The sequence below is a fragment of the Haemaphysalis longicornis genome, unplaced genomic scaffold (assembly GCF_048455015.1).
Source record: "Haemaphysalis longicornis isolate Haplotype H1 unplaced genomic scaffold, Haemaphysalis longicornis Haplotype H1 scaffold_12, whole genome shotgun sequence".
Classification (NCBI taxonomy): Eukaryota; Metazoa; Arthropoda; class Arachnida; order Ixodida; family Ixodidae; genus Haemaphysalis; species Haemaphysalis longicornis.
The window spans coordinates 111258085-111279683 of NW_027526225.1; the positions used below are offsets into that span (position 1 = coordinate 111258085).

The window sequence follows — 21599 nt, forward strand, 5'->3', positions numbered from 1 at the left end:
TTAAAATAATGCGTTTTCGTATCGGGGATTTTTGCGAGAGCAAGATTACCGATTGGCTCGAACCGATTTTGAGATCCACTGTTGCAGCGAATAACAGACATAACGAACTAAATTACTGTCCCGATACTGCTTTGGTATAACGGGGTTCGACTGTACAGTTGTGAAAGTGTGTGAACACTAATTTGCTGCTTCCACTTTCGTCCAAAGAAGTTGCGTAATTACGCTGCAGAAACGGCACGTAGTGAAATGGCGCAGCCCATCGCCATGTCAGGGACAAAAAAAGCACACCACACATTGGTTTCATTCTTCTATTGACGAATATGTATATATTTATAATATGTACAGATACTTTCACTTCATTCACACTTCAACAAAAAATAAGGAAGGCCCATTCAATTCCCTTTACCACCAACCATTATAAGACACCAAAACAAAGCTTTGGCCTTCTTGGCATGTGTCAAACAATGGCTCTGCAGAGAACACATAAACACGATGCGCTTCATCAAGTCTTCGGGGGGAAAGGTTGCACCTTTTCGAGGACACCTATGGGGCACATTCTAATGCCACTACTTTTCCACAGAAAATATTATCCCTGTCCACAAGTTTTGGCGAGGCCATTTCTCCGGTTAAACCACTGTCCATGGCACATCCTTCTACAGAATACATGTACAGCATACAAACCGCTTTACTCTACTCTCAGATGTCGTCCATTGAAGGGCCCTGGTATAAAAATTCTATTCTCTAACAAGCTAGTTAGCATGGCACAAAAAAAAGACGGAAAAAAAATCTCGCGGTACAACAGAAACGGCCAACGGCAGAATGATTCTCCCAACAGCACACCATTGCTTTGCCACGCAACGAACGAAATGCAAGAACGTGTTGGCCGAACAATAACCGAAGAACTTCCGAAACTCCACTGGTACTCCGCATAGTATCGTACAATGAGAAAGAAGTGTCTCCTAAAATACTGTATCTGTACTAACGTATAAGAGATACATTTCTATGCTTAAACGCAAGCGTCCCACCTAGCACCAAACCCTGCTCAGCAGTGATCCTGTGACACTTTCCACCAACTATCCACGATGTCAACAACCTGTCTCTACCCTAAGTAGACTACTAACAAAAACTAAAACATATTCCGTAAATAAGAACAGCTGCACTACATGGCACAATGCAAGTGCAAACGTCTGCAGCTTGCTGCATATACAAGTTAAGTGGCTATATCGAGCCAGTGCACCATCCGGAGCCGATTACCATAAAAAAAATCTGATGCGAGAGCTGCATTTTATATAAATTTTGTGTGAAGTAGAATGCACGCTAGTAGTTATTTTTTAACACGGTATCGCTGTTTAGGCGATACTATGCACATAAAACTCGATTCTATTTCAGTTCTCCGAGGGTGCTCTAATTTTTCGAGTGAACTCGGCAGACGCAAATAAGCGGCGTTTTTGACACCTCTCGTCAGTTTCTGCGGCCATGGCTTGAGGATGGCGCAATGGTCTCAAATTAGGCACTGCAGTACAAAGGGGGAGGGGGGGGAGGGGTCAATACAATGCAGGCAGGATCCGGGGGCAGTTGCAGGTGCGCCACAGAAGCTTGCTTTTTTAGCGCGCCAGCTGTGTGATGAGTGCGGCGCACATTTCGAAGAACTCCATCGTGTTGTGCACTTGGTTGTAGCTGGTCTCGGCAACGCCTGAAAAGTAAGAAGTTGGGAGCCATTGGCAGCAGCAAACGACCACGACGCAGTTTGATACCCCACACTGGAACAAAACCAAGGGACATGCAAACCGCAACCTTAATTTGAAAAGGAACTCACTAGGGTCCTGCGACACAGGCTCCTCATTGGCTGGCAGCGACTTGAAGTCGAGGAGGAAGCTCTTGTACTCGACTTGGTACAACTGCAGGCTCATTTTCACCTGCACGTAAATACGCACGTCAAGGCTTCTCCGTTCGTAAATCTCGACAGCCATACTAATATATACAAAAGAGAAATCTGTCGCTGCAATTGCGTGCCGTAGGGGGCACCGCCAATAGCAGCTCGCAATGTTCATCTACTTGGCTTGGCTTGCCACATGGCTTCTTTTCCCTCTCGAAGCCAAAGTCGACAAAAATTAGCACTTATTTCTTCGTCTTGCATAAAGCTTGTAAATAATCCCTGACAAATAAACCCTTCGGGGCTCCATTTTTGTGACAATTATCTTTTACAATACTGTTGTTTTTTTGAAGCCACAGGCAACTTGTTGGTGCGCCTCGCCAAGGACAAGCGGGAAGTACCTACCCAGCACATGATGGAACGCTCGCTGAAGCGTGCATGATTTTCCCTTAGTATACATTAGTGTGAAACTCGGATGAATTATAGCAACAGAGGCAAGTTTTACCGGTCGTGCATTGTTGGGGCTTTTTCGTCGCACACGAACATGGAATGGGTTGACCACCTTCCACTCCTGAAAAGGAGAGAGAGAGAGAGAGAGATCGAGGTGCAGAAGGTCATGGTTTTAAGCGTCAGTTACCACATTAGGAACACCTGTATGGTGGCTTCACACAGAGAGATACACATCCAAGGCAGCGTTTCTTTGAGATGCCATCACATCTTCACAAGTGTGTGAAAAAAAAAAAAAAAGGAATTGACGCAGCTTGACGCAGAGGGAGCAGAAAGAGCAAGTCTATACACATTCCTCATACAGCTAACGGCACGCCAAGACTGTCACCCTCAACCGAGTCAAACCCGCTTATGTTGCCTCCGAACACTCAGGGCTTCCCTGTCTGAACGGGAGCCATGCGCAAAGGTCGTTGTGCGTGCCTCATGCCGGGAAAGGTTTCTATTCTTTCTCTTTCTTTTTTTTTTTTTTTTTTTGCTAGCACCATTAGACCAATCTCAATATCAAATAGCTCTGCTGTTAAAATGCACGCAGTTTCTGCCATGCTGCAGCAACAAAGGTTCTCGCCTCACAAAACCCACACGTGGTGTAAATGCGACCATTTTTTCCACTGGGTTAAAACGCGCCAAGTAATATGAATGTTTTTCAGCCACCAGAAACAAATTCCTCTCTTGCGTGCACACACACATACACTAAATGCACACTCGACGCCATGAATGCGCATCAAAGGCAGAAGTACCTTCGTCTACGTTTGTACTTTCTTTCCTCTAGGTATCCTCTAAAGCTAAACACTGTGAAATTGGTGATTAGCCGCAGTAAAGAGGACTTACAAAGTTAAGCGCCTTCATGGCGCGGTACACCTCGTTCATGATGTCATGGGGCTTGCTCTGTGATCGAATGCCTGTCGAGAAAGATGCAAAAGATGGGAAAAAATTCCACAAAACAGCAAGCGCGATACTAACGCAAGAATTTCAGGTGTGGGGCTGACAATCATTACCATTCTGCTGTGCCAGTTTAACGGGAAAAAGAAAGACGGCAGACTTCATGGCCTAGACTATAGAGATAGAGAAGCCGAGTGAATACAATGTCTCTACATCCATTAAAACTGTTGAGCAAATAAGTAATTAGGCACCGGAAGTTAATGGAGCACTGACACCAAATTCAGAATCCTAAAAAAATGATATAGTAATTGGTGTCAGTAGTTTGTGAAGATGCCTTCCAGCATTTTTGAAATCAGCATTTTAAAAACACATTCCTTGTTAGGTTTGTACATGGTGTTCGAAGCTCCTCGCCTTCTTCCCCTCTTTTTTCATGTCGGCCCCTGGTTGCCTCATGTCACATACCCCTAGTTAATTTCGGCTTATTCCTCTAGGGCTCGCGCACCAAAATGCAACAGTAAGGTGCCCCAACATATTAGGAAATTGAATTTCACAACTGCCCTTGCTTATTACTCCTTTTGCTGCATTACCTCAATTTCTCTTCAAACTGCAGAAAAGTAGTGGCTTTGACACCGGTAGAAAAGGTCCTCGGACACCCTTGGACCTCGCTAAGTCCCTTGTAAGACTAAGCATGAACCACACAAGAACGCCAAACAGTTGTGACACCAAACGAACCTGTCACTGATTACCCCAGAAACAAAGACATTAATCCTAGGCTTTAAGCCAAGCCAAAGACATTAACCGAAACAAACACCGTGCCATGGGGCACAGCTACAAGTGGTACACACACCCCCACAAATGTGCCCCTTAGGATTGACCAGAACCGCAGTACGCACCCAAGTGCCACTTTGCCCTCTTCATGGGGGTGCCCTTGCGATCCGCACCGTTCCCTCCTCCGCTGAGCATCCTCTGTCGACTCCCCAAGCGCTCTGGATGTGGCCTCTGTGGGCTTTGCTGCGCAGGTAACGAGCCAAGACAAGAAAAGGACACTTCACGTTTCCACAGGCACGAACAACCCTGCCCAATTTCACACCGTTTGGCATGTACGCGAAACAGATCGGAAACATAATGCCCTCCTCCAGTAAACATTTGGTCTAAAGAACTGACAGCCGAGCAAAAAATAAAAACAGCACTTCTAGCAGCCAAACTGGAACAAAAATGCTGTATAGCAGACACACTCCACACCTTCCCCTGTCACGTGTTAGCACAAGTGGCGACAAACAATAAAATGCATGATTCACAACAATTTATTACAAGTTCAAAAAAAAAAAAAAAGAGAGAAAAAGCAGAGTTTTGTGTCGTAGTGCTCTTACTGAACGATACCAGTGCATACCGTATTTACTCGCGTAATCCTTGCACTCGCGTAATCCTCGCACCCCTTATGTGAGCCACCAAAACTTGGATTTTTCGGTTCCTCGCATAATCCTCGCACCCCTAACTTTGCAGCGGTGAAAGTTACCTGCTCGCGAAACCCGCATGGTGCACGCGCTCTCCAACGCGCGCCCTCCTCCGCCGCCTCTCTGTTCGGCGGAGAGCGCTGTGTATCCAAGGCCATTCAGGCGCCCTAACAACCTCCTAACAGGCGCCCTAACACACTAATCACACTGTCCTTGAGCTGGTTTCGCGCATGTTTTGCGTGCGCGCAACTAGACGGTGTTCGCGCAGCCCGCTGTCGTGTCGTCGTGTCGCCGTCGTGGTCCCGTTGTTGAGCGGCAGCAGTCAGTGAGTCACTCGCGTCAGTGGTGGATAGCTCACTGCCATTTTGAGAACTTTTTGATCTCTTTGTTTTGTGCTTGGTGCCGCTTCGCCATGGGGAGGAACGCCAGCTACACTGCCGCTTCCAAATTGAAAGCGATAGAGTACGCGATCGAACACGGCAACCGCGCCGCAGGCAGGCACTTCGGCGTCACAGACTTCAACATGCATTACTGGAGTAGGGCACGCACAAGACGACGGCGATGACGAGATAGGGCGCGCGCCAGAAAGCAAAGGCGGCAATTTCATGATCGCTGATCGACAGGAGACTGTTTACGTTGTAAATAATAAAATAAAAAGAAATATCCGCTGTTGGCAACACTGAGCTTACATATACAAAAAATGACCGCTACATTTAGCGGGATTGGCTGAAGGCAAATTGGCAACATTGTGCACCAGATTTTTTTTTCCCGCATAATTCTCGCACCCCTAACTCCGCATTGACTTTTCCGAAAAAAAAAGTGTGAGGATTATGCGAGTAAATACGGTAATTCACAACTGTTTGCGACATCGCATTTGAGATGAGAAATGCAGGCATCATCATATACTTCGTGTCCCAGCCACGAAAGGCTTCACTGCCATACCACTTATGAAAAGCAACATCCTTCAAGACTGTATCATCTCTACTCTGAGTTTAACTCACAATTCTGAAAAACAAAGTAACTGTCGTCATTGCAGAGACCAGAAGTCTGATCCCAACATCAATCAAACACTGCATAGTCTTAACCGGAGACAACCAGTGCAGAGCCAGAACCCTTGACTCATCAAGCGCTAGCAATACACAGTGATGATGGTAATGAAACCCATACGTTTCTCCCAGTAAGCCACCAGTTATTTCACCCGTCGCGGTGGCTCAGTGGCTAAGGCGTTGCGCTGCTGAGCACGAGGTCGCGGGTTCGATTCCCGGCCGCGGCGGCCGCTTTTCTGATGAAGGTGAAAAGCAAAAACGCCCGTGTGTACGAGATTTCGGCGCACGATAAAGATCCCCAGGTGGTCAAAATTAATCCGGAGCCCTCCACTACGGCGCGCCTCATCGCCTGCGTTGCGTCGGCGCGTTCAACCCCACAATCAATAAATCAATCAATCAATCACCAGTTATTTCTCTCGAAAAGGAGCACAACAGAGGATGGAAGGAAAGAATTGAAAAGTAGAAGCATTTGCACTGCTTATTAAAAATAACCCTAAATCTCTATGAGACAGTTTTAAGTTCAAAGTAACTAGTCACCGTAGAATGGGTATAATCTGTGCTAGCTGGTACATTTCTGGTGAAAAGGAGCTCGTGCTTGACACAAAAATGGAAGACCGGAAAAAACAGGACACGCCGCTGCAAAACGAAATACATAAAGAAACGGAACACGCCACTGTAATTATGTCTCTATTAGAAGTGGTTTTAAGTTGGAGATACGTAGTCGCAAGTAGCCTCACATCAAGCAGGGCTGCCGTCGTTGGTGGTGGGGGGCTGGAAGCGAGGTAGAAGTCCTTGATCTCGAGCTTCGAGGTCTCGTCTTCGATCCGCTTGTTGTCCACGACCAAGTTGTAGGCAATGGCCAACTGGTCGTGTGGGTTGCCACTGAGCAGTGCGCTGTGCAGCTCCTTCTCCTGCACCCCAAACTTCTGCTCCCCCATCCCGCGAGAAAATCACACACAAAATTAAAGACGGATAAAATCGGAAAAAAAAAGAAAAAAAAAAGGTCGGCACAGAAGTAACATACAAAATCCCACACACAAAAAAGCGTGCACAAAACTACTTGGAATCATTCCTAAAAATAACATTGAAGTATGGAAATATGTTGTATTAAATTAGGACAAAACTAAATTTGAAATCAGAGAACGCAAGTACAACTACCGTAAAGTACCGAAAGAACGCCCACCCAAATTTCAGATGTATCAAGTGAAAAACACGGGATGGGCGATCTTTCGTGTCAGGTGCGAAAAACTACAAAGAGTGGCTGCACCGTCAACTAAAACAGCGGAGATATCAAGGAAAAATACCAGATGGGCAAACTTTCGGCTCAAGTGCGGAAAGGACAAATAAATGACCACATCAACACATGAACAGATGATTCGCATTTATTTTGTTCACTCACCATCGCTAAAGCCATTGATTTTAGGGTGTAAGCGATCTTGGCGCTCTTTTAGTAAATTGAATATTTCACCCCTAAAGGGGGGTCGGCGATTTTTCGGAAGTGGGCGATCGGTCGGAACTTAACAGTACGTACCAAATTATGAGAAAATACAGAGAAAAGTATGAGAACTCGCAATCTAGGGACCGATACCCAATTCCAAGACTTTTAAATCCACATCATCACACTTTCAGCTGCGTATTTAGCTGCACACTTTTAGCCGTGGTATACTGTGTGCAGCGTGGTGGAGTGCGCACGGTATACAGTCTCAATACTACAATGGCTTGAATATACTTAGCGGCAATCTATGGTATGGTTTCAAGGAACCAACGGTGGTAAGCACTCTTCTAAAGCATCGCAACTGTCACAGCAGGAAAGACTACCGTACACCGTGTTATGAAAAAAAAGACGACCTCTCTTCTGTGGCGAGCACTTTGTGGGAGATTTGAGATGGCATTCATGCAATCGGGAGACGTGGTCAAAATTAGGCAGTCTCCCAGACAATTTGGGAGAGTTGGCAGCAAGTATCTTGCGCAATTATTTTATTCACGCTCTCATGACGTATAAAGTGAAACATGCTGCCGGAACCTTTAAACCGCTTTATTTCCACACCTCCTCGCATTAGCTCCCGGATGCGGCATTCTGTTGTAGAACCTGGCTTGTGCAATTCGTGCATCCATTTCTTTTCCTCCGTTTTTGCCGAGTCCCTGCTGCAGCGTTTTGCTTTCACAGAGAGATGGCGACGAGAATGAACCGCTTACCTCGCAGACGACTTTCACCGCGTCCATGTCGATGATTGATGCATCGTTGTCATTTGGTAGGGGGAACAGGTAGGCCGGCAGGTCCTTCTTGAACCAGTCGTGGTTTCTTGGAAACAAGACAGAACGAGAGAGGGGGAGTTGCAATTCTAGTGCAGGCATCTAAGCCAAAGAGCTCATCAAAAACAGTTTGAAATACATGAATTCATACAGCTCCAAAACACAATTGTCTAAGATCCCATTCCGGCCTATTACATTTCGGACCATACTTAAACAAATCCGTTTATTTGACCAATAAACTGAAAATGTACCTATCACAGAACTTCTGTTATGCGTTTGAAAAAGCCATCTATAAGCTACAATTTCATAGATAGCAATGCTAAATGTGTCCAGGAGCTCAAGAGAAAAAAAAAAAGGCTTTGTGGAAGCACTCAAAATCGCCCATTTTTCCGCTGGAACGAAAGAGTTAATGCGGATGGGAGGCACAGCGAAAGCCTCGCAGAATCGAAATAAATGAAAATGAAACCACATTTCTTTGATGTTACGATGGCAAAAGGCAACCACATGTAGCACACCTTGGGATGAATTTGGGTCTAGTCAATGATATGAGGGGACCAGCATCTTGCCTCCGTAAAAAGCAGCAAATTTAAGCGTAGGAACACAATTCAGTAGCCACGATACCAATGTGGTGGGTGATCACAATCACTTCCAGTGTGCTTTGGTCATTACAGGTTGGAAGGCCCAAGCCATAGCGATTTTTCTTTTTGTTGGGTTAGCATCGCTATTAGTTTACAAACTAATTTTGCTGCCTTCTATCTTGGTGTCATTATAAGTGTACAAATTAAATCCGCTGCCCTTTGGAGCTGCAAGGCCTACTTCTGAGAGGCTGCATATGTAAAAGTTTGCAACTGCCTTTTGTTCAAACCAAAATGCGCGCCCCGCCCCTTCTCTTACGGGGGCCACTGGCTCGAGCGGATAACTGGCAAAAACTACAGAGCTGCCTAGATACTCTGCAAAAAAGGGCGCAACTGCGGGTGCCTCACTTGATGTCTTCCATGGAGGCGCGCTTCATGGGGTCCACTTGCAGGCAGTGGATAAGCAGGCTGACGACCGACTTGTTGAGGTAGTCCGGAATCGGGAATATCCCCGCTGCGTAGCGTGTAAGGCGCCACAATCACCGCAGAAAGTCGCAAATGCTGCTGCAAAGTCACACTTACACAAGGACCACGCAACACACAGTGGTGGTGCAAGAAGGTTAGCTTCTAATTACAAACACTGAACAACGGATTCGTCTTTGGCTACGTCTCCCCCAAAGTGATAGGTGGGCCACTCTGACACCTTGATGCACGCTTAGAGCTGCAAAGTTAAATCAACAACCACTTTTGAGGAGAAGTAGCATTACGGTTGCTACCTGCCCGGTTTTGGACCGGCCTGACCGTTTTTCTTAGATAGCTGACCGGTTGCTGGTCCGTGCTTAAAACCGGCCATCATTGGCCGCTTTTTTCTCAACGTGACGTGATAATTTCCTTTTTGGCGTATTATAAGCGTCCATAAAGCAACTAAGATGATACATATGCGTCGACAAGCTGTGCAAAGATGCGAGCAGAGAAAATACGCGGGCGAGCGCGCTGCCTGAGATGGAGGGGGACCTAAGGGAGGAACAACACAACGAAATGCCACCGCCGCGGTCAGCAAGTGCGGTTACTTTTTTAAGTGAAGCACATCCAGAACAATAACCAAAATCTCAATCACTTTTAGTACAAATGTTAAGTTGATTTCTCTCTGGGACAACGCTACAATAAATGGTACTGCAGGGCAAAAAAACATGGAGTCTTTTTTTTTTTCAACACAAATTAAACATTTTATAAGCCCCCCCCCCCCCCCCCCCCCCCCCCCCCCCCCATCCAAGGGCCTTTTTTTTTTTTTTTTTCGGGGGAAAGTGGCAATCTTAAGTAACATTGCGGGCAACCTGATTCCGCAGCAGCACTGATAAACACCACTGGTGATCCATTGTTGAGGACTTCGGCAAAGACAGGAAAGCTTTTAAATGCATGCAACATCACTAGTACACAGTGCGAAAAGGTCATTGTATGGCTTTGTGGTTGCCTCTGTGGAACATTCGAATGTGCAGAGAAGTCACATGCATACAAGGAAGAAGAAACTGCAAACAGCTTACACTTGATCTTGCGGAAAAGTGTTGGAACATGCTCGTCGTCGAACGGCAACTGCACAAGAAAGTCACACAAAAGAGCAGAGCTTGAAAAACATAATGTGCACAAAGACACATCAGGAGGGTTGATTACACCCTACAAAGCAATAGCGTTCGCTTCAGTTTTTCTTTCAGTAGGTACAGTAAAAGCTCGTAAATTCGAAGTCGGTAAATTCGAACTTACACTTAATTTGAACTATTGCCCTGGTTTGGCACAGTCCTGTACATTTCAATGGGGGAAAGCTACAGATAATTCGAACTACGCGGTATCCAGAACAGTTAATTCGAACTGCCATTCCCTGGTTTTCATCGCTCTTCACAGAAGACGCTCGCCCAGAAGTCTGCCCAAAATTAAACATAATCGACCGATTACATTTACTTTTGATTGCCTCGACCTTGCCACGTTTGCGAGCATAAACAGTGTCATTATTTCTACATTATGACCGCAATGCCTGCTGCCTGCTTTTTTGTGGCACCAGACCGGAAACAGACCCCTCCACGCCGCGGAGAAAAAGAGAAAACTCCCCGGCCTGTGATATATTGAAGGTCGCCGAAGAGAACACCACGAGCTGCCCCTTCTCTCTGGGAGAAAGTACACAGCTTTCATTGCGTGGTCCCAGGTCAAGTTGAGAGGGAACGATTATGCGTCATTTTTCATCGCTTGCAGCTTCGACGATAGAGAACATATTTTTATAATTCTTTCAGGAGGAGATTGATGGGACGAAAGACTATTCCAAAATACATTACGAGTAGTTTACTAAGTGCTGCAGGGTCCCTTTAGAGGAAATATTTGACAGGTAGTAAATTTGGAGTCTCATCTACACAAGGGTAACCAACCATTTCTCATGCACAAGTACTAAATGCTTAGTGCGTACCTAGCACACGTAGCCACGGAACAATGTTTACACCTCCAGACATTTGTTGTAATCAGCTTAGAACTAATAGCTGCGTACAACATTACCATGTGAAACTAATTGGAGACAACTGAAAACAGACACCCACCGTTCCACACAGAAGGGCATAGAGTATAACACCGCAGCTCCAAATGTCAACTTCAGGGCCTGCGTAGAGCCTGAAACAGATTACACAGTGTCAAGGTACAAATTTACCCAAAAGTCGAGAAACAAACAAAACTTTCACAAGCAGCTTATATCGGGCACTGAGCGACTCCGTGGCATGGCATGAGCGACTCACTTTCCAGAGATAACTTCAGGTGCAGCGTAGTTGGGAGATCCACAGCTCGTTCGCAAGAACTCCCCATCCATCATCATGTTGGAAAGCCCTAGGGAAAAAGACGCAAAAAACAGAAAGCAACTTTTCATTCTCCATGCAACCAATTCTGACAAGTACTTGACAATGTGCGACACTGATCTTGGGGGGCACACAATGAATCAACGTGCTTCGCTTTGTTTGCAAGACAGCATTGAGCACAAACTGACCAAAGTCTGCAATCTTGACGTTCAGGTTCTGGTCGAGGAGGAGGTTTTCGGGCTTCAAGTCCCGGTGCACCACCATGTGCCGGTGGCAGTAAGCAACGCCCGAGATGATTTGCTGGAAGAAGCGTCGGGCGTCCGACTCTTTGAGCTGCAAACGGAAACACACAAGGAAACGTTAGAAGCAGCTGTTCATTGCAACTGACGTCGTTTACCAGCATGCCCTTTGTGTCCACTTCAAGCTACCTTGCTAAACTGAACTTTTATTCGCCGTGGTGGCTTAGTGGCTAAGGCATCGTGCTGCTGAGCCCAAGGCCACAGGTTTGATTCGTCGCCACGGGGGCCGCTTTTCAGATGGAGGTGAAAAGCGAAAGTGCTTATGTGTTTGAGATTTCCGCACACGTTAAAGTTCCCCTGGTGGTCAAAATTAATCCAGAATCCTCCACTACGGCGCACCTCACAGCCCAGGCGTAGCATCGGCACATTAAACTCCTATAATTTGAATTTCTGAAACTGAACTTTCAGCGAACAGCTCACCAGCCTATGATGACTCGTTAACTACTTATAATTGTCAGGTACTGCAAAGGCAATTACACCAGCAGATGGAAACATGAATGACAGTTTACTTCACGCAAAAGTTGCCGGCCTGCTGTTGAAAGGATATTTCAGCATTCCACACACAAGTTAATTTGTGCACCAAGTTTCATTGGCACCAATGTGAGATACAAGTATTTAATGGCTTCGAGTACACAACACGGCACATTATGAAGCATCTGTGGCATGACGTTTGAATTGGCAGACAGCAGAACAACGGTCTCTCACCTTCCCATGCTTAACTATGTAGTCGAAGAGCTCGCCTCCGCACACATACTCCATAATCATAAAAATATCTGTAGGCGTGCTGATGACTTGGTACCTGTCACGAGAACAAAAAGAAAAAGGGGTTCGATGTCGCTTTTTTCGATTGCATACGCAAGGATAGTTACATTATTTGTTGCTGATTATTATTATTTTTTTTACAAAGCATGCACTTACAACTTGATGATGTGCGGGTGCCGGAAGAGCTTGAGGTTCTGGATTTCGCGCCTGATTTTCCCGACGACATCGAGATTCTTGATCTTCTGGCGGTTCAGGATTTTCACCGCGACCTTGTGGCCGGTCAGTTGATGACATGCCGCTGATAAAAAAGAAAGAACATGTTACATCACAACGGGACTCGAGTTACCCTCATCACTGCAGCAACTCTCACCAGCCAGGAGTCATACACAGAGGACGGGAAACATTGTAAATCCACGTCAATGTTTTCGTTTGCAAGCTCGCATTTTAACGAACATGCTAACGCGTTGCGTGAATAACCTGTTGTTCGGACGCGACAAGAAACTCAGATCGGCACAAAAAGGTTGTCCGAACACGGTGCGTCAGCTCGCAGGAAATACCTCGACATCGCCGTTCGCGTGCTGCTTCGGGTGCGTTCATGCGCAGCACCTCAGAATAGCGTGCTGCATGCAACGCAGTGGTTTCACGTTGCACGCCGGAAATGCACTGCCTTGTGCAAAGTTCCATGCGGTCATCTGACCCGTTGAATCAGTTTAAAAGCAACCAGTAGGGCGTTTTTGGAGTATCATTATCTTTAACCTTGAGATCACTACGTTGTTACGCGTTTCGTTTTCCGCGGACGAACTAGTCGGCAATTGCAAAGTGCATGCACTTGGCAACGAAGTTAAGACGACTATCTAAAGCCTCGGTACTACGATTTAAGACACGCAGGAAGGCGTACTTACTTTTAACCTTGCCGAAAGTGCCAACGCCGAGGGTTTCTCCGAGGATATAGTGTCCTATTTTAACCAGCGGCTGCCCTTGAGCGCCTTGAGGTTGTGTTTTGTCCGCCATTTTTTCTCAAGCACTGCGGTGGCTGCAATCCCAGCGCATGTTTTCGATCTCGTCGCCTAACTAGGTTACGTCCGATAACGAGGTGAATACGATGCGATTCTACCGAAATGTAAACCCCGCAAGACTAAAGCGTTTTCACTTTGGAATGCTCACTGCGTAAACAACCTGAGAAGAGCTTTAAATGTGTTTACCACTTTTTTAACAAACAGCTGTTTTTTCGCCTAAAACGGTGGTGCTATCTGTTGGCAGCGGAGCAAACCAGTTTGTAAAAACTTTATTTTGCGGACGTGGCGTGTGGCGCCATCTTGTGCATGTAGTGAGAGCGACCACGTTTCCTCTTTCAGAAACTTCGTTTGTTTACGTTCTATGGAAATGGCGTCGTGCGTGAACCGTTCCCTCGAGGTGTAGATCTTGCTCGCTCGCTTGTTCCGTGTGATGACCGCAGTCGCATCATGGCCACCTATGATCCCAAGGAAAGATTCAGGTATCTGAAAGAACTCGTAACAGAGTTTCAAGTCAGCGCATCTCACGGTAAGGATGTCGACAACGGCATGAGGACGCTAGGCGAAACTATAAAACGCACGTTCTTCTCGTTGTTTCAGATTCCAAAGAGCAAGTTCTTGCCAATCTGGCCAACTTCGCCTACGATCCTGTAAATTATGATCATTTCAAGCGCCTGAACGTCTTCAAGCTTTTCATAGGTAAGTACGTTCTTGCAATCGCGTTCTTAATTCATAGTCGCTCTTCGATGGGCCGTTGCTCAGTGTGTCGTGTTGCTTACAGATCAGCTAGACAGTGCCGACAATAATTTAAGGGAGTACGCCATCGGGGGGATCTGCAATTTGTCGTCAGGTAAGCCCGTTTTGTTCAGAAGTCCGTGGCCTCCTGCGTCGCTCATCTGTCGAGTGCGTCCGACCCCTCTCACACGAAGTCATTTCCTATTGGGTGCCATGAAGACAAAATGCAAGTTTGGTTTATTCGAAAGATTGCCTCGTTAGAGTAACTCTGGCACGACTTTTAACGCAAACTTCACTCAAATAAGCTGTAGAGTGAGGAAAACAATGCCCGTGCGACACCCTAGCTACTTTTCCGCACTGAACTTATGACGTATTATGGGCAGCTCGTTGCGATTGGTTGAGGCCTACCAAAATCCAACGCAAACAGGGATTATAAGCTTGCAGACAGAGCAAGCTGTTTGCATTAAATTTTAGTGCACAATCTTTTTATAGCAGTAACAATGGTGGAGTAAGCAATCAAATTTACGAACTGACACGTAAAAATAGAAGCATCAGTGCATACTGTGCGCACTATGCTTGTCATATAGCGTCCTCGATAAACATGCACCGGTGTTGCCCCCAAAACCGGCGCGGTGCACAGTGCCCCACGACAGTGCGTACCGGCACGGAGCGTTGATCGAGGACAAACGGGGCGGTTCTACCCAGGCGCCATCTCTTAATCTAAGAAATCAACTCATAAAAACGTTCACAAGTAGCAATACAGCACTGTAATGAGACAGCGCTATTAGAAAGTGGTATTTATTGAAGGCCAATGATTTTGCACAACTTAAATTTGTCACACATGCGGAATAACGTACCGCCACCGCTTCCACTAAACAGCTACATACAAGCTGCTTCTCATCTTCATTTGAGCCATAATGCGGGTGCCTGTTGTGCCTGTTTTGTTCCGCCCTTCCGTTACAGCAAAACAAGTAGGTATTCATCGTCTAGGCACTCCGGTGACAGTTCATGATAATTCGATCGAACGAAACGAATGTCAATCCCCAACTGTCTGGCAATGCATGCAGCCGTCTTTGAAGTACACGAAGTTCGCATCCTCATTTACAATCTCTGGCTGTTGTTACCGCCCGTTAGGAGCCTGTCGCATCGTTGCCCGATGAATTCGCAAGCACGCCATCTTTGTCAGCAGCAATACACAGCTCCTTCCGCCTTGACACGAGTGCGGCGATGCGCCGTCACTGCAGCAGACGGCGGAGGAAGCCCCTTCGCCGGCGTCGTCCGCGATGCATCTCGGGACTGCACCCCGGCGCACCGTCGACTCTCTCGGTGCGCGGCGGTGCAACCAAAAATTGCCCCGCGACGGTGCGCCCCGGTTTATCGAGGACGGACGGTGCACACCGGTGCGGTTTATCGAGGATGAAAAGGCGCACCGGTGTGCCCCGGTGTGCACCGGTGCGGTTAATCGAGGATTCTAATAGCTTCAGCAGTCTGGTGTGCTGGGCTTGTCTGACACGACATTGGCCAGTTGGCATAAGCAACATTGTCTTACGTAACCCTGTTTGTCAAGCATACCCAACATTTCACGGAACGATTAGTACCAGCCGTAACAAAAAATAAGCCAGGTACAAATTTGGTCAAAAACAATGCGAGTGCGGAGAGCGGTCCTGAGCAGTATTGTAGCGCCATCTGGGAGGACGATGGAAAACGAGGCCACAAAACACGTTTGGATGTTCGCTGAAGCCCTAGTCACCATACTAACAATCGTCTCAAATATGGATACGTCATCGCTGTTGTCACGAAACACACCATTGACCAGGAGGATTAAAATTTTGGCTTAATTTGTTAAATTTCTGTCGTTTTCTGCCGTTCAAGTGCATAAGGGCACTATAAAACATTAAATCTTTCGAATAAAACAAGCCTTTGTCTTCATGGCCCCTGTAATAACAGATCAGCTCAATACTACTATTCTCTTTGTGCAGGTTTTGCCTAACATTAGGGTTTTTATGTTCTGTCTGTTCTCAACTGATAAGCCTTTTACTTGTCGGAGCTACATCTGGGCCCTGGGATGGGTCGTAGTGGAGGGCTACAGATTAAGAACCTGGTCTGGGTGTACCTTTCACTAGCGCCGAAATCTTGACACAACGGCGTTCGTTTTTCACCTTCACCAGAAAAAAATGCCGCCACTGCAGGGGTTTAACCTGCACCTTTGTGCTCAGCAGCACTCCGCCTGAGCCACAGCCACCAGGGCCGGTATTTCCTACGTGTCAGGGTGGCTAAGTCAGCAAGTTCCCTTACTACAAGTTTTCCCACTCAATTTAATCCAGGCGCCAGCTAATTTAATCCAAGTGCCAAGCGATTTAGTCCGGTCGCCAGCCAAATTAATCCAGCTGTCAGGAGGTTGTTCGTGAATGTTTTGTGCGTAATTAGGCACAGCTTTGCGAACTTTGTTGCGCCTGTTGGGGTGAAAACGTGGTGTTCCTTGATCCATTAAATGCAAAATATCTTATGCACACAGCTTAGTGGACATATACTAACACGCACAGACCAGGAGAGCGATCTTGTTTGATCCGTTGGTGCCGCGTGGTGATCATCTGCAAGATCGTCAGAAGTATCGTCTGCTCACATACTGTAACGCCGGCAGACTTTCCAGTGTATTGTTATGTGAGCAGCCAATACTTCTGATGAGAGCAGGTGATATTTTTGACGTGAGCAGACGATATTATAATATGGAAATAATACTTTACAGTGCAGAAACACATTCATTGATAGAAAATCAGAATGCAAAGGGCATTTAAATGTGTTTTTATCAAAGGAACTTCTGACGGCATTGTAACGCGAGGAGCAGACGATACTTCTGGCGTGAGTTATCGACGGTGCTCTCGCAGACGATCAGCTCACAGCATGCGGCACCAACGAATCAAAAAAAGACCGCGGTCTTGGTTTCCGTGTGTTAGTAAAAGTCTATTAAGCTGTGCGCATAAGATATTTTGCACATAACGGATCAAAAAACACCACGTTTTCACCACACCACGTGCAACAGAGTCCGGAGAGCTGTGCCTAATTATGTACAAAAACACTCCTAAACAACCTCCTGACAGCTCGATTAATTTGGTTGGCGACCGGATTGAATTGGTTGGCACCTGCATTAAATTAGATGGCGTTTGGATTAAATTAGCTAGTGTCTGGATTAAATTGTATGGCGGGTGTATTAAATTGAGCGGGAAATTTAAACCTCCAGTTCAACACACTGTGTTTACTGCTTCCAGATCAAGACTTCCGCGTCGAGGTCCTGAAGCCTGAGAATTTGGACAAGATCATCAGCTGCCTCTCCAACACACAGGAAGAGACAGTGCTGTCTACGATAACAACACTGATTTCTCTTGGGTTGTCGGGCTGCCAAAAAGGTAGGCGTCGTATGCGTTATACGTTGTGTTTCTGCTTTCAGTGCATCTGGTTGTTTCGTGCTTGGGGCCACAGCCTGTGGTATGTTTTTTGCGCCTCGATATTTATGGCCTAACTTTGCCCGTCAAGCAAGACAACTTTACTGCCTTTTCGTGCCGCCTGTAGCACTTTGAGGTGAGGCATTATATGCACACTGAAATTCCCATCGGTTTGGGCATTATACAAACTGAAAATGCCACCTTTGGAGTTATGGCTTGTCAAGCCGCCTTTGAGAAACTTTTCGCCCAATTAACACCATGAAGCTGGTGTGTATATTTCAAGTCATGTAAAAAAATTAACTCCAGTGTCTAGAAAAAAAGTTCAAGCAGAACTTCACTTCCGTGGAGTCAACACAGTGCAGTGTCTATTTTTTTTTTAAAGAGGAAGCTTAATCTTACGAATCGAAATGCCGTTTACGACACTTATTTGTGGTTGCTACCTCACAGATTCTTGATTAGATGCATAACTTTAGATGCATAATGCCAAACTAAACAAGATTTGAGGGTTTTATGCTCCAAGGCTACACCTGGGCTGTGAGGTGCACTGTGGCGGAGGGCTAGGGATAAATTTAGAAGTCCGCTGGAATCACGACACACGGCTGTTTTCCTTTTTTCCCTACATGAGAAAAATGGCCGCCGGAATTGAACACTATGCTCGGGGACAACTTCTTGTGGCAATGGAGAGAAGGCTACGGGGGGAGGGGAGGAGCTTACTGCTTTGTGTTACTGTGCCAAAATAGTTTCCGATAAACTGGTTCGGTTTCAGTTTTGGTGTGACAGGTACGCATTTGCAACAGTTCATTTCTTCGCATGAGCTCCGTAGTTGAGTGTACTGAACCGCGATCACTGAGTGTGTAGACATATTGGAGGCTCCTTCCCTGCGCTTCATTTGTTTCCTGAACACAGGACCACACATTAAGTGGAAAACTCAGAGTCACTTAATGAATTATACCGTAAATGATGTCATCCAACTCTGCATTGTCTACAAATGACGCGAATTTTGTCAGCTCTGCCGTTTTGAAGGCATGCACTGAGATACAAACCCTTCTGGAGCTGAAAACTGCAGCACCACGGACATGTATAACATGCTTACATAGTGCGGGCGCAGCATACCGAAAGAGCAACACGCACGCACTACGGCGCATTGTGAAATCCCATTGCGATCGTGTTGAGTGCGTTGAAGGGTGAAACTATGTATCGTACTGCGGCACTCTTTGCTTTCCAGTAAGCTTAGGTGGTCTTCCAGTCGCTAAACGAAGATGTCAGGGTACCATTTTGAATCTCCGCCTTGATCTGTGTGACAGTGTGCTTCACTTTCACCCCAAGCTGGCTAACCGAACAAAATTGAAGCCGTTCCACTCAATGTGAAAGCTGTTGGAAGTGTAGAGCAGTGATTTGCCATAATGGGCTGTAGCGCCACTATCAGCTCACTGCTACCAGCCAATACAATTCAAATTTCCCATCTCCACAGTGCTCACGCGCCCCCTGCCTGAAACTGCGCCAGTAGGAGTTCTGTTCTTTTTGTGCTCGCTTTTCCTCCCGCACGTGCCAGCGGTGCTTAGCCACTTTTTTTCGCTTACTATCGTAAAAACCTACCCAACAAGCGTTCCTAACTAAATGAACTCAGGTGCTGCCTGTTACTTGCATATATTTTGCCTCAAATGTACTTGCCGTTTTCTTTGCGCTAAGCAACGAGGAGATGTTTGACAAGCACCAGCAGTTCACGAGTTTCGAATATTTATGACTATATAAACTGCTTGCCTTTTGGAGCCTCTGGGTTACGCCGCTATGACAGCCGCTACAACGGAGCTCCGTGTGGCTCTACTTGGGTCCAGCGAGCAAGCTACGATGAGAATGCGAGCCCCTAAAGTACTCTGCTGTTAAAATGTGAAAATGACATAGAGTCCCGGTTGCGTCAGTCTCACTGGGATGAGCAACTTGCAGACCACTTGCTTCGTAGTTTTTGGTTTTCCACTTCTTCAAAATCCCATGCAGCGAATGAAGTGTTGAGCTATTAAAGGGAAAGGAAGCAGCCATCGACAAGGACCCCGAGTTTCTTTTTTTTTTTTTTTTTTTTTCTGAAGAGAATTATACAACACCAGTGGTGAACACTGCAACCAGCCTGAAAACGTAAAGAATGATTCTCTCTGTTGCACATCTTGGTGGTGTTGCACATAAGTTGGTGGCATTATCAATTCAATGATAAAATAAGAACTACATATTTTTGAAATGCGTATAGCTTGTATTCACTGGCAAGGCACGTATGCAGGCTACCATGTGAGTGCGCCATCACTGGTTACATCGGGCTCCGCAGGATGGAGGTACTTGTCCATGCTGAGCACATGATTTGTGTTGGACGTTCCAAACTCTGCCACACCGAACTCAAAGTAATGCCTTGACTCCAGTGTGAGCACGATTAATAACATCTCTGTTGACACCTCCGTTGAGAATCGGGTTGAAACAGAGCAGACGATGCACGCCAATGTTTTTCTTTTTCTGCGGTGTGCGTGTGCAGTGGCACTAGCCGCGCTATGTCCATGGCGCATCGGCCATGTCTGTGTCTGTTTCCAGTGTTGCCGAGCGAAGAAATTGACAGCTAAACTTTTCAATGAATACCACCTATAGTTTACACCCAGCAAATGATTTTTGTTGGACCACTGCCAGCTGCGCTGCAAAACAATGTCGTTCGCCTCTGTAGCCTTGACTGCATTGCCACAGAAAGTTGTCCCCGAATATATGCATGATGCCACAAACTCGCCTAGTAATCATTGACTCCAGAAGAATATGCAGTTAAGCAAGTTGGTGCGCAGCTGTGGAACACATTACTGTGCCAAAGGTTATTAGACAACATATGTTATGGTGAGGCGTTTAAAAAAAGAGGAAGAATAATGCCTCAGCCGGCACCACTGAGCATAGCGGTCAAGTGAGCGCTTGTTCCATGTTCTGTCTTTGTCTGCCACTGTAATCTGTTTTACAGCTGAGTAATCATAGGCGCTTGTATATTTTTTGTTTCACAAGCCTAACATTTTCTGTTGAACTGTTCTTCGTGGCGCAGACATCACAACTGCATCGGTGATCGACTGCATGCTGCGGTACTCGGAATCGCCCAACACCAGGCTCAGCAACCTCGCCAAGATCTTCCTCGAGGACATCTGCAGTCCTGAGCAGATAAACAGTGTGGCAGGTGCCGGGGACGCCATTCCATGAGAGGAAATGGCATCCCACTGTGACCAGACTTGTCCCCTCCTCTGTGCTGGGCTCGTGTGTGTGGTGTGTTGTGTAAAAATCTTCATGATGTAGCGACGGCAGCTTCATAGACCTCCGGAGATGGGGTCGTTCCTCATTGTCAAGGGCTTATAATAAAATATAACTACAAGACATGTCATAACAGCCACCATACAATTTGTTGTTTCTTTGTTTGCCAACAGGCGGACCTGGCCTCTCGAAGCGTGCCGGTGATTGGTCCGCCCGATCTGCACCTTTTTAACACTATGCACGAGAGATTACTAAAATTCACATAGGCGTCCATTAAAGGGGCCATGCAGATAAGATGCAAGTTTGTTTTATTCGAAAGATTTGTGTTTTATAGTGCCCCTAGTGCTTCTCTGGTAGCAAATGATGCCGTATTCGCTGAGAAATTAATCAATTTAGGTTAAAATTTTTATTCTCCCACCAAATCGTGTTTTTGGGATGTCAGCAATGAAGTCGTAAGTGCACATATTCAAACGAACTTCCAGAGCCTCATTTGGCTCTGCAGCCCTGCTTGCCATCAGTCCTCCCAGGTGGAGCTACCATACTCATCCACGGACTGTTGACTGCGGTTGCTTTCTTATTGACCGTATTTGCACCTGGCTTGTTTTTGTTATGGTAGGAAGTAATTGTTTCGTGAAACATGGGGTATCCTCGACAAACAGGGTCACGTAAAACAACGTCACTTA

The 21599-nt window shown here is 46.3% G+C and overlaps 2 protein-coding genes across 2 annotated transcripts; one reads left to right on the top strand and one right to left on the bottom strand.

The window, feature by feature from the left end:
- Positions 1–294: 294 nt before the first annotated feature.
- Ampkalpha (AMP-activated protein kinase alpha subunit) lies at positions 295–13713 on the bottom strand. The gene is made up of 15 exons (XM_077694125.1): positions 13376–13713; positions 12630–12771; positions 12417–12510; positions 11601–11745; positions 11356–11443; positions 11164–11233; positions 10129–10177; positions 8996–9101; positions 7956–8061; positions 6497–6685; positions 4153–4270; positions 3209–3279; positions 2379–2444; positions 1817–1916; positions 295–1693 (listed from the first exon to the last, which is right to left on the bottom strand). Exons 1-15 carry the CDS (start codon positions 13482–13484, stop codon positions 1605–1607), a joined length of 1542 nt encoding a protein of 513 aa, XP_077550251.1. The 5' UTR covers positions 13485–13713; the 3' UTR covers positions 295–1604.
- Positions 13714–13820: 107 nt separating this feature from the next.
- On the top strand, positions 13821–21055 carry LOC144163251 (armadillo repeat-containing protein 7-like). The gene is made up of 5 exons (XM_077694126.1): positions 13821–14015; positions 14087–14185; positions 14268–14336; positions 17488–17625; positions 20717–21055. Exons 1-5 carry the CDS (start codon positions 13937–13939, stop codon positions 20866–20868), a joined length of 537 nt encoding a protein of 178 aa, XP_077550252.1. The 5' UTR covers positions 13821–13936; the 3' UTR covers positions 20869–21055.
- The last annotated feature ends 544 nt before the right edge of the window (positions 21056–21599 follow it).